Consider the following 12,748-nt stretch of genomic DNA (forward strand, 5'->3'; position numbering starts at 1 on the left):
CCGCTGAGCCTGCGCGTCCGGAGCGCCTGTGCTCCGCAACGGGAGAGGCCACAACAGTGAGAGGCCCGCGTACCGAAAAAAAAAAAAAAAAAAAAAAAAAAAAAGTCTACCTAATCCAGCCTGGCCCTTTATACACTACCCTGGAACTGACCTATGGTCAGAGGATGCGTGTGGTAGAGACAGTACTCAACAAATATCCATACTCGTTATTTCCCAGCCTCCCTTGCAGTTAGGTCAGGCCCATGTGACCCACGCTGGCCAACGAAACGTGAGAGGAAGAGCAGTTGAAAGTCAGTTTGTCTCTTTCATCTCATCCTTACTGTGACATGCTCACCTTAAAGGCAATTAGTCTAGGCATCACGGCTACAAGATGAAGAAGGCCACCCAACCTGCATCAGATGTGACATGAGGAAGAAATAAACTTCAACTGTTTATGTCACTACGATTTCAGGGTTGTTTGTAACTGAGTCATAGTGTAGGCTATCTGTACCAGTATCTGTGGAAGAAAATGAACTGGTAATTATAACATCATTTTCTTCTTTTTGATGGTAAAGTAAGCAAAAAGCCATGAATTTTTACCTCCTTATAAACTGACAGAGGTGTAAAGGTACAATCCTGCCAGGAAAGAAATGAGTAAATTACATTTAGCTTTTGCCCTTTTAGGACTCCATAAATATTCTATGACATATTTTAAGAAAGTATTTTGATTCATGAGCACAATTTACTTTTCTTGGATTCATGTAACAGTAACATTTCATTGAAAAAATTACTTAGTAGAAAATGTGTAATTTGTTTTAATCTAATCAAAATATTTCTTGGGCCATTCAGTTTCCTGGTTATTCCCTTGACTTAAATCTCACACTGGAGGAACAATTTGTTTTCTATAAACGTTTTCTATAACACCACTCATTTAAGAAAGACTAAAATATTAACAGAATCAGAGGGAGTTTACAAGCAAATGCAAAGCACAGGCAGTATAAACTCTAAGCTGTCCACTGAGAAACTTTAAAATTAAATTTGCCTGTGCTCTAACTCATGGGATCATGCTAAGACCCTTGTCCACATTTTCCTTTAGTGGACTCCAAAGAAAACATTTTGAAAGATAGCCTGAAACTCATAAATATTTGTTAATAAATAAAACCAGTCTATATGGAAATACTGATATTCAAGGCCAGACCTATAAGTGTGTAAAGCAAGAAACCACTGAGGGGCGCCCGAAAGACCCAAAGATTCTCCCACAGTCTGTCAGGGTGCCTAGAATCCTACCATTAATGGCTCTCTGCTTTGACTCGAAGGATTCTGTTTATCTGCAACAGCTTTAACAGAAAAGAAAAACACAGCTGGAGTAGAACAGGCAAGAGAGACCATGCTGAGGAGCAGGGGACTGGGTTGAATGATGCGAAGATGGTGATAGCAAAACCATGGTCTAAAATAAAGGGCAACAGCTGACCAACTGATTAATAAATCAGAATATTCTTCTAGAACACCTGCTATCTTTAAGACATTACACCAGGCACTCTGAAGGACACAGAAATATATGAGGCAGGATTACTGTCTTCATGAAGTCTGCAGTCTAGTGTTTGGCCTTTGTTGTGGAGCCAGAGAATGGATGGCTGGTTAAAGCTAGAAATATGAGTGTGGCCTGTATTCATCCTCAGCATGTCTGCATAAGGCTCCAAGGAGATCTAGGTCAGGTAAGTGAAGAGTATTGTGGGACTAGAGAGAACGAGATCTAGAGAAGAGGAAACAAGGATGAAAGGAACGATGAACTGATAAAGCCATTCTCCCCTTGGAGAGTAAAAGAGTCAAACACTTTTACTCTTTAGTGTGAGAAGAGATTACAGGCTTTGATGCCTGGAGAATTTTATGTCTTTCCACCAAATAAAAAGAAACATAAATTGAATTTCATATAATTAGTTTGTTACATTGCTTTGTTACAAAAGCTTTTTGAGATTTTTGTTTGTCAGTTTTAAACACTTACCATCAAACTTTGCAAGTCTGCTAATATCTGCTCCAAGTTCTGAGGTAACTGATAGCGCATGGCGCACTTTAAGGTTCGTTTCCCTGTGAAATTAATTGACACGGCATGAACTTTTAAATGGAACAGCCCAACAGCATCTTACACAAAGCCATCAGGGACACTTCAGCAATCTCAGCACATGCAAAATCCAACACTCCCTCTCCCTCTGAATGTCATTCACACCTCCCACACTACCTCGGGAAAATGGACAGGGCTTTGCAGGCTCCTAAGAGCTGGCATTCCACCCACGGCACATCTGTGTAACAACAGAGTAATCTGTTTTGCTATTTGAAAAAACAGAGGATGTAATAAATATGCTTTCATTCAAACCTACTTAGACATCATGCATGAGTTACAAAACACATTAGGAATGGGAACACAGTTGCCAAATAAAGGAGGCCAGTATCACTCCAGAGTCTGCTATCTATGTAGGAGTTTTACTTGTAAGAGATGGTCATGGCTAATTTCACAGTAGCTGAAATTCAAATGGGAAAAGGAATACAGCTTTCTTTTTCTTGGAGAGTCAAGCCAAGAATCCCATAAGTCTAGAATCACACAACTAGACAAGAACTAAGTAGATCACAGTGAGCTGGTCATCTTCTTCCAGGCAAGACCACATATACACTGGACAGATGGCTCTCTGGTATTCGTGAAATGATCAGCAGTGAAGATTCTATGACCATCACTAAAGTCTTGTGTTTAAAGAGTTTGCAATGCCAGTTTCCTCACTGAGTTCAACCTAATTCTCTTCTACCGTAACTTAAGATCATCTGTCAGAGTTCTACCTTTATGGGATGTTTAGTAGTGGGCTAATTCAGTCAACAAATATTGATTGAATATATACCATAGTCACTCATGAACCTCAATGCAGCCACTAAAGGTTACTGTCCTCTTGCAGGAAACAAGTGGTAGGTAAAAAAGCAAATATTGCCTTTTAGAAGCACATGCCAAACCATGAAATAATTGAATTTAGAGAACTGAGCAGGTACCTGAGACTGCATTTAATCTAAACTTCCCACGAGTGAGCTTCACAATCATGTTACGACAATATATACCCAACCCAAGGAATGCCCATTGGTGAAACACCTTTCTGCATGAAATATTAAGTTGAATGTATAATTGAAATGTCTTTGTGTGAAAGTAACCTTATTGATCTAAATCTATCAATTCGTAGGAGGCAGAGATGTGTAGGGATTGAAATAGTCAAGAATAACTTCATAATTGAGGCAGATATTGAGCTGGGCTTGATGGAAAAGAGTGAGACAGTGGTGTTGAGGTTAAAGGACCGAAATGAGTTGGGTCATTTAAACGACTTTTCAAATAATTGAAACAGTCAGTCACACCAGCTGGACCAGACAGCCCTCGTTCCATGACCATAAATCCCGTCACTCATCAAAGTTCATCATCATCATGTTAAGTTACTTCCTCAGGATTCTCTGTACCAGCTCACTTCCACCTTCAGATGTGGAAGCTAAAGGGGAAGAATAATCACACATAGACCTTACTGATAAAAAAAAAATTTCTTTTCCAAAACTCCTGATTACTACCTTCATACTCTTCCTTAATCTGCCTCAATATCTTGATAAACTTCAAAATGATTTTCAGCATAAGAAACAATACAGAAAGATCCTTTGTACCCTTTACTCAATTTCCCCTCTGGTACCATCTTGCAAAACTATATCACAATATCATGAGCAGGATACTGACATTGACAGTCAAGATCCAGAACATTCCAATCACCACAAGGATTCCTTCAGTCTCCCTTTATGGACACACTCACTTCCCTGCCTCCTGAAACCCATCTTTAACTCCCAGCCATCCCTAATCTGCTGTCCACTACTCTAATTTTATAGTGATGTTATATAAATGAAATAATACAGTATGTGACCCTTTGGGATTGGCTTTTGTCCACTCAAAATGATTCTGTGAAGATTCATCCAGGTTGTCGCGTGTATCAACAGTTCATTCCTTTTTATTGCTCAGTAATATTGCATGATATGGATATACCACAGTTTGTTCAACCACTCACCTGCTGAAGAACATATAAGTTGTTTCTAGTGTTTGGATATTACAAATAAAGCTGCCCCAAACATTTGTATATAAGTTTTTGTGTAAACATATGTCATTCCTCTGGGATAAATGTCTGGGAATGACACTGCTGGGTGATATGGTAGTTACATGTTTAGTATTTTAAGAAACTGCCAAACTGTTTTCCAGAGCGATTGTAGCATTTTACATTCCCATCAGCGATGTGTGAGTGACCCTGTTTCCCAACATCCTTGCCAGCATTTAGAGTTCTCACTATTTTTTCTTTTAGTTATTCTGATAGGTGGGAAGTGATATGTCATTGTGGTTCTAATTTTAATATCCTTAATGGCTAATGTTGTTGAACATCTTTTCGTGTGCTTATTTGCCATCTGTACATCATCTTTAATGAAATGTCCCTTCATGTCATTTGCCAATTTTCTAACTGGATTGTTTAGTTTTTTTACTGTGGGGTTTTGAGGATTTTTAATATTTTCAAGATACAAGTCCTTTGCCAGGTAGATAGGTTGCAAATATTTTCTCCTAGTCTGTAGCTTATTTTTTCACCCTCTTAACAGGGTCTTTTGCACAGAAAAAAATTTTAATTTGATGAATTCCAGTTTGTCAAATTTTCCTTTTATGTATTACGCTTTTGGGATCAAATCTAAGAACTCTTTGACTAGCCCTAAATCTTGAAGATTTTCTACTATGTTTTTCTCTAAAGGTTTTATAGTTTTGTTTGGTTTTGTTTTTTTGTGGTACGCGGGCCTCTCACTGTTGTGGCCTTTCCCGTTGCGGAGCACAGGCTCCAGACGCTCAGGCTCAGCGGCCATGGCTCACAGGCCCAGCCACTCCGCAGCATGTGGGATCTTCCCGGACCGGGGCACGAACCCGTGTCCCCTGCATCGGCAGGCGGACTCTCAACCACTGCGCCACCAGGGAAGCCCCTATAGTTTTATATTTTACATTTGAATTCAGTTTCCTTAATAGCTACAGGGCTATTCAAATTATCCATTTCATATTGGATGGGTTCTGATAGTTTGTTTTCCGATGAAGTGGTCCATTTTATCTACTTTGTTAAATTAATGCATATAGAGTGGTTTGTAGTATTTCCATATCCTTTTGATGACTTCAGGATCTGTCATAATATCCCCTGGTTCATTCATGATATTGTTAACTTGGGTCTTCTCTCTTTTTTTCTTTCCCTGTCTTCTTAAAAGTTTGTTTATTTTATTGATGTTTTCAAAGAACTAGCTCTCTGTTTCATTGACTTTTCTCTATTGTTTTTCTATTTTCAAATTCATTGGTTTCCACTCTTTATCTCCTCCCTTCTGCTTGATTTGAGTTTATTTTGCTATTTTCTAGGTTCATGAGATGGAAGATTAGATCATTGATTGGAGGCTTTTTCTCTTTTCAAGTGTATACATATATGGCTATAAATTTCCCTCTTAGCACTATTTTAGCTTCTGCCCAGACCAAGGGTAAGATCATACAGGCTGAACTCTATTTGGATAGCTCAATACAGCATTTATTTTGAAAGCAGTGGCTAAAACCATGGGCTCTTTTGTCAGCTGCCAGGTTTGAGTCCTGGCTTCACTCTCTAGAAGTCTGGGACAAATTCTTTCATCTCTCTAAGCCTTCATTTTCTCACCTGTACAACAGGGCTTATATAGTACCTACGTTAGGATTAAATGATGACATTCATCTAAAGCACACATATAGTATCTTTAAAATGTAAGCATTCAATAAATATTTTGATGTCAGACAGACAAACTGAATCCACTGAAACAGAATTACTATACAGTCCATAACTAAATTCCAAATTAGCATCCATGTCAAAACTGCATCCTACTCCATTTCTCTCTTATCTCTCTACATCTTCATTTGACCCAGTTCCAAAAGTTGCCTTCAAAAGTAACATCAGTCCTCTTTCTTCAAGGGATCTTTTCCCAGCCGCTCCGCGGCATGTGGGATCCTCCCGGACCGGGGCACGAACCCATGTCCCCTGCATTGGCAGGCAGACTCTCAATCACTCCGCCACCAGGGAAGCCCTCTTCAAGGGATCTTGATTGTCACTCCTCTCATTTTCCTTAGATAATCACTTGAAATTAAAAACAAACAAACAAACAGAAAACCCTTCCAGGGAATCTCAGTGAAAAGTCCCTGTGTAAAGCTATTTACGTATATATGTTTAGCTAGCTGTTTCTGAAAGAAATAAATTTAAGAGAAAAAACAGAGGTTTCACAAGATCTGCAAAGTAATTAGCAAATGGACTTTGCAATTTAGAGTCTTATTTCTTCCAAGAAAATAAAATGAAGCATTAGGGCCTTTTAAGATTTTTTTTTTGATTGAAATAGAGTTCATTTACAATATTTCAGGTGTACAGAAAAGTTCTTCAGTTATATATATATATATATATATATATATATATATATACACACACACACACACACACATATATATATTCTTTTTCAGATTCTTTTCCATTATAGGTTATTACAAGATATTGAATATAGTTCCCTGTGTTATAAAGTAGGTCCTTGTTGTTGTTTATCTATTTTATATATAGTAGTGTGTATCTGTTAATCTCAAATCCCTAATTTATCCCTCCCCCCTTCCCTTTGGTAACCATAAATTTGTTTTCTATGTCTGTGAGTCTATGCTTTGAAATAAGTCCTTTTGTATCATTTTTTTTTAGATTCCACGTATAAGCAATATCTTATGGTACTTGTCTTTCTCTGTCTGACTTACTTCACTTAGTATGATAATCTCTAGGTCCATCCATGTTGCTACAAATGGCATTATTTTGTTCTTTTTTATGGCTGAGTAATATTCCATTGTATACATATACCACATCTAAGAATAAGGTTTAAGTTAGGTTCTGTTTCTAAAGCTATTACACTTTTTTTTTTAGCATCTTTATTGGAGTATAACTGCTTTACAATGGTGTGTTAGTTTCTGCTTTATAACAAAGTGAATCAGTTATACATATACATATATCCCCATATCTCTTCCCTCTTGCATCTCCCTCCCTCCCACCCTCCCTATCCCACCCCTCTAGGTGGTCACAAAGCACCGAACTGATCTCCCTGTGCTATGCGGCTGTCTAAAGCTATTACTCTTAAATAAATTGAAAGCCAATCTAAATAATTATTTTGACCTTAATAACTTACCCATCAAGCTCAGCAGTTTCAATATAACAGAGGCCATGTGGCTCACTACTTGATAGGAGAAGCAGATCAGCCTATTTTGAAAAACCAGGATAAAGAATACTTGAAAAGGGAAGATTGATTGAAAGCCTTCTACATTGTATCATCCCTCCACTACTAATGAGCCATTAGAGCCTTAGAAAAAAAGTGAGAGGTGAAGTTCTGTTCCACCTCTCTACCATATGCCCTGAATCAAAGCCACCCTCCACTTCCTTGTTCCTGGTTTGCACGCCCTTGACCATCAGAACATAAGCAAGGGGAGAGATAGCATATAAAGTAATAGCCACTTTATTTTTTTAATAGAAATGTTTAAATTTTTATATATTTCTATATAAAATGTATATATCTCATAGAAATACATAAAATTCTATTTTCTTTCTTTGATAATTACTAATGGGAAATATAAAACTTTCCCCAATAAATAAGATAACTGGAAATACTTATATGCACATACTTTAATTCCGTGGTTATCAGTTAAGAGCTGAGGCAGGGAAAGAAGATGGGGAAAGACAAAAGTAAAGCAGGATGGAGGAAACTGAAAACAATAGAAAAAATAAGAGAGGCAAGGAAATTTTTAAAAGAGAAAAGGATTAAAGGAAAAAGATTAAAACATAAGCAAGAGAAAATAAAAAGATGGTGGCATGTAAGAAAAGGGAAAGAGAAGAAAAGCAGGGGCTAAGCAAGAGGGCAGGATAGAATAGAAAACATGGTAAACAGAAAACATTCAGAGGTGGGAAGCTGGTCTTTCACAGAGATAAATTATTCTATTCGGCCATCCATTTGTGTTTTGGAAATGACCCATCACAATTCAGTTTTAGAATTCTGGTAGCTTTCTACATTGGGAAATTGTTTATTTGAAATTTCAAAACTGATTTTTAAATGAGGGTTTTTATGAAATTCTGAAGGTTTTACATGTCTAAAAAGAACTGACTAAAATTCTAGCAATTTATTTTGACATATTAGCCTAACAATTTTTTAGCTCTGTCTAAATGTACAACTGGCATTCCAAAACTGTAAACGTTTCTTATCTTTGTTTTTTAAATATTTGAATTGTTCCATTCTCAAACCTTGGAGGTTAAATTTAGAATCAATCCACTGATTTCATTGTCTCAAGCTTTTAAATTTTCACCTCAAAAATAGGCGTGGTGTAGGTGCATGTGGGGGGGAGGGGGTATAGTTTTGTCTAAGTTGTAATAAAACAGAACTAAAAAGCAACTCAGTGACAACCCCTAACCGAATAAATGGGTTTGCACTATCAAGGCTCCACCTCAACTCTGGATGAAAAAGCCAGAGACGCCTGTCAAGGCAGAAGTTATTTATTTTCTGACTTCTCACAATGTGACCTGAGCAAACCTGCTCTGAAGAGAACATGTGAAGAGTGTATGCCACTCTTGAGCCAAAAATTACCCATCTTGAGTTTAAAGTGGAAAAATGTTATGAAAATTTACCTTGATTTTATTTCTCACATTTAAATTTCAATGAATAAAGGCACAAGGCACAATAGCAGTAGAGCTTCATGCTCTTCGGCCTATGGGTCTCTTCCCCAAGTTTAACAGGATCATTTCAAAAATAATCCACAATTCTCTAATTCTATCATCTGTGATTGAAATAGTTGTGAAGTTTAGAGAAAGATATCCATTTGTACCTAGAGTTGCTTTTCTTCAAAACTCTGCCTAGTAAGAATCATTACTTTTTTCTTGTTACAGTTTAATTTTGAGCTCAGCTGCCTCAAGACATATTTTTGATAAACAAAGGGAGGAATTGTTGGCCACAGTTGGCTCAGAACATGTGACTGAGTCACCACTGCCACCTTCTGACCAGATTCTTTCCTAAGCAGTGACTCAACTTCCTAGAGGCATGAACTGAGAACTGTAAACCCCACGGGTTCTGAGCTAACTCTTCCTGTTCTAACCCCTGGGGACCTGGGACTTCTACCTTCCTGTCTTCTACCTTCCCCGCCTCCTCCTGTCACCTCCATTGTCACCTTTCTCTATGTCCTCTGAACCTTCCTCCTGTTTTCCCACTCCCTGATCTCTGTCCTGCCTCCCCTCATTCTTCCTCTGTTCTCCCTGCCCCACTGCTGAGCCTTGGTCTTTCCTTTTGCTAACTTCTCCCTTCAAGTTTTTTAAATTCATTAGTTGAGGAGGAAGTGTGAAGGGGCAGAACCATAGGGGCATCCAGTGGAATAAGTGACCAGCTCACTCATCATCATGCTGTCCTATTTCCACGTGCACTCAGCAGTCATTCTGGAAAGGAAGAGCAAGAGAGCTGTAGTAACAGCCCTGTTAGTCCTGGGTTGCCCTTTGGTCAGAGGTTCTGGGAAGGGAGTGGAGCAACACAAGGGTGGTCTTCGGGCCCAACAAACCCCATGACTCTGTGAGCCTCAAGTCAGTCCTCTTTAAGCTGATCCCTTTAGTATCTCTCAGGGACCCAATTCCTAGTCGATCCAGAAACTGGTGTTTGAGCTGTAGGTGTTTATAATACCAGTAGCCAAAATTTGGTGGGGATTTACTATGTGTCTGGCACTGTGCCAATAGCCTTACATGCAATATTTTATTTAACTCAAAGAAGTCCTAAGTGTACGTCTTGTTTTCTCCACTTTACAGATAAACAAAGTGAGACTCAGAGAGGTTCAGTAACTTGTTTGCGGCCACATAGTAAGTAGGGCACCAGGATGTGAATCTAGGCAATCTAAGGCATTTACTGCCAGGAGTACTAAATTAAATAAAAGCTTCTTACCTTCAAGAATTTTATAGTTTAGTAAAGGCAGAATATGACAAGGGTTCTAAGTGTCTTATTAACAAAGTGCTGTGGGAGGAATGCAAATGAGAAAGGGAGTACGTCGGGTTGGTAGTTGAGGAAGGGCCTAATGGAATATTCTGGATGGAATGGAGGGCAGGTCTCCGCAGGCAGAGGCGTTAGCAGGAATGCAGCACGGGGAAGGGAAGGTGTGATTATTGGAACTCACGGGGGGTCCAGGCAGCAGTTAATTCCAACCATACCCATCTTCCTTAGACCCCCATTTGTACTTTCTGCTGTCAATTACTGGTGCCTTTTCCCCACGCCCTTCCAGGAAAGGCTCAGCTATGTCTCCCAAGAATTAAGGAATGTTTTTCAACACAATGTTTCTTCTCCCACCTTCCACAGGTAACAAAAAGCCCAAGCAGGGGCTTCACGGAAACCTGAAAAAAATATACCAGCCAGAGGAACCTTGAAAACCTTGAACATCTTTGAGTTCTAGGCGCCAATGACACTGGACTCCTAGATTTACTAGGCATGATTAATGTTTGTTGAACTAAAGAACAAATGAAGCAAAACCTCAAGTGATTATAACACCTGAAAGCTGTAGAGTTCTCTAAGGGTTTACAAAACACTCTCACATAATTGCGTCCCTTTATTCTCTCAACAGCCCCATTAGGGGATAATATTGTTCCCGTTGTGTGTATAAGAAACCTGGGAAGGTAATTTCTGGTCTCACAACCACTAGATGAGCTAAATTAACCCATGTAATGTCCATACCCTTTACAAAGTCATGGTGAAAGTTTCATCACATCTAATACAGGATCCCAAGACTCCAAGCAATATAAGGCCATATTCAGGGCCACATGGAGGTTAAAGGGCAAAGCTAGAGCTCGGAACTCTGATCCCCAAATGTATGCTCTTTCCACTGGTTGGCTACAAAATCACCGGAATACAACTATGAAAAACAGACAGCATCTCACTTCGTTGGTGTTCAAAAACCAAAACTACAATGGTAAAAGAATATTGGGATTCGATTCATGACGTGATGGAAAGATAAATTTGTAGAATTAATTGCAACACCATATTTGGATCTCCCTTCAGTTTTTTTAAGCCATTCTCACATGTGGAATTCTTCTTTATTTTCTTTATCATCTACAAAATTATCTTTTCTTTTATTCTTTTACAGTGCAAAAATAAGAATACAAAATGGCTCATGCAGTATGAGTATACTTATGGAAAAATATGTTGATGTGGACAAAAGTCAGAATGAAGTCATAAAACTGAAAATGGGTAAGATTATAGTTAATGTTTTCATTTAAAATTTAAATTTCAGATCCAGCAAATGCATGTTGAATGTCTCACATATTTTTAAAAAAGGGAGATTTATTTCAGCAATTAGAGTAAAACAAGTAACTCTGATTTGAAGCTATAAAACTTAAAATAACTAAAAAAGGCAATTCAACCACAAAATGGCCTCCCCGGAAGGATGTCCAAAAACAGTGCTGAAAAAGACTGGAGAAAATGCCCTGAGGATGGGTCAAGAGAAAGCCAAAGCCTGCCCATGGTCAGCACTGGAGGTTAGGTTAAACTAGCCCTTTCATTTCTTAACGTGAAATTTTCAGTTCTGTAACAGAAGAACGTCTTTGTTTTAAAGCAAAAATTTACTGTTGTAAACACTGAAAACATGAGGGCCTTTTTGTGGAGGGGACGGAGGGTGGACTGTTTTTCAAATAAGCTAAACAATTAAATTCATGTGATGTTCAAATACGCTCATGGCCAGTAAGAGGTTTATTTCTACCACCAGATGAGAAAAGCCAAACAAGACAAGAGCACTGCTGTCAAGTAAAGGAGGAAGGTAGGCCTGGCTCCCAGGGTCCAGGCTCTGGCAGTATCAAGAACTCTGCAGTGTGTTTTTCTCACACAGTTTACTTAATTCTTCTAATGGAAGTCAATCTCATTGTGATAACTGAATTATGCTCTACGTTTTTTTTTTTCTTGGTCCCGCAGTAAAAATAGGAGCTCTGGAAATTCAGCTCAAAAGTGTTTTAGAGTTTTTTTAAAAAAGGTAAGGGGCAGTTTTCCTTATTGGGAAAACAAAGGTGAGTAACTTCTGAACATGCCAGCTAACTGGTCATCTCAGGCAAGCTCCTTTCCTTCCTTAAAATGTCCTGATATGGTGACATAAATCCAGTTCGAAGTTCTAAGTTTGGACAGCTAGAGGTTATGCGTCAGAATTGGGTGCAACATTCTCTGGCCACTTCACCTCCATCATCCAAGCCTAGAGGCCCTGACTCTGGAAGCCCAGTCGCAAGGTAATCAGGACCAACTTTTCCAGTGGAGGCAGGAGCAGCGTATGGTAAAGGGAGGGGTTAAAACCCCTGGCTCTCCTATTGACAAGCTATCTGATGGCACTGTGCCTCCATTTTCTTGTCTGTAAAATGGGAACAATAATAGTACATAACCTGCCGTCATTGGGATAATGTGAGGATTAAATGAGTTAAATCATATAAAGAGCTTGTAATATTGTCTGTCACGTGGCACACAGGCAATAAAGGCGAGCTATTATTATCATGATTTTCATGATCTGGTTTCCCAAGATGTACCTCTGTGCAGTAACTCCAAAGGGAGTCTCTTTTAGAGACCTCTGATTGTTGCTCCCCAAATGTAAGCTCTCTGACAGCCCCTGCCAACTGATGCCAGGGAATAGGAAGTTATATTAGCACTTCTAAGTGATTACAGCAGTTCACCCACA

The 12,748-nt window shown here is 38.8% G+C and overlaps 1 protein-coding gene across 10 annotated transcripts in view; it reads right to left on the reverse strand.

Moving 5' to 3' along the window:
- Positions 1-12,748, reverse strand: part of ATP8B4 (ATPase phospholipid transporting 8B4 (putative)) — a 265,509-nt gene that overhangs the window by 121,106 nt on the left and 131,655 nt on the right. For all 10 annotated transcript variants that reach the window (XM_073800972.1, XM_073800975.1, XM_073800971.1 and 7 more), the window contains 2 exons: positions 7,219-7,289; positions 1,982-2,064 (listed from right to left, as the gene is read on the reverse strand). In XM_073800972.1, the coding sequence (XP_073657073.1) occupies positions 1,982-2,064; positions 7,219-7,289 (154 nt within the window). The remainder of the gene's footprint in view (positions 1-1,981; positions 2,065-7,218; positions 7,290-12,748) is intronic.

This window comes from Tursiops truncatus, chromosome 2 (assembly GCF_011762595.2).
Source record: "Tursiops truncatus isolate mTurTru1 chromosome 2, mTurTru1.mat.Y, whole genome shotgun sequence".
In the NCBI taxonomy this organism is placed as follows: Eukaryota; Metazoa; Chordata; class Mammalia; order Artiodactyla; family Delphinidae; genus Tursiops; species Tursiops truncatus.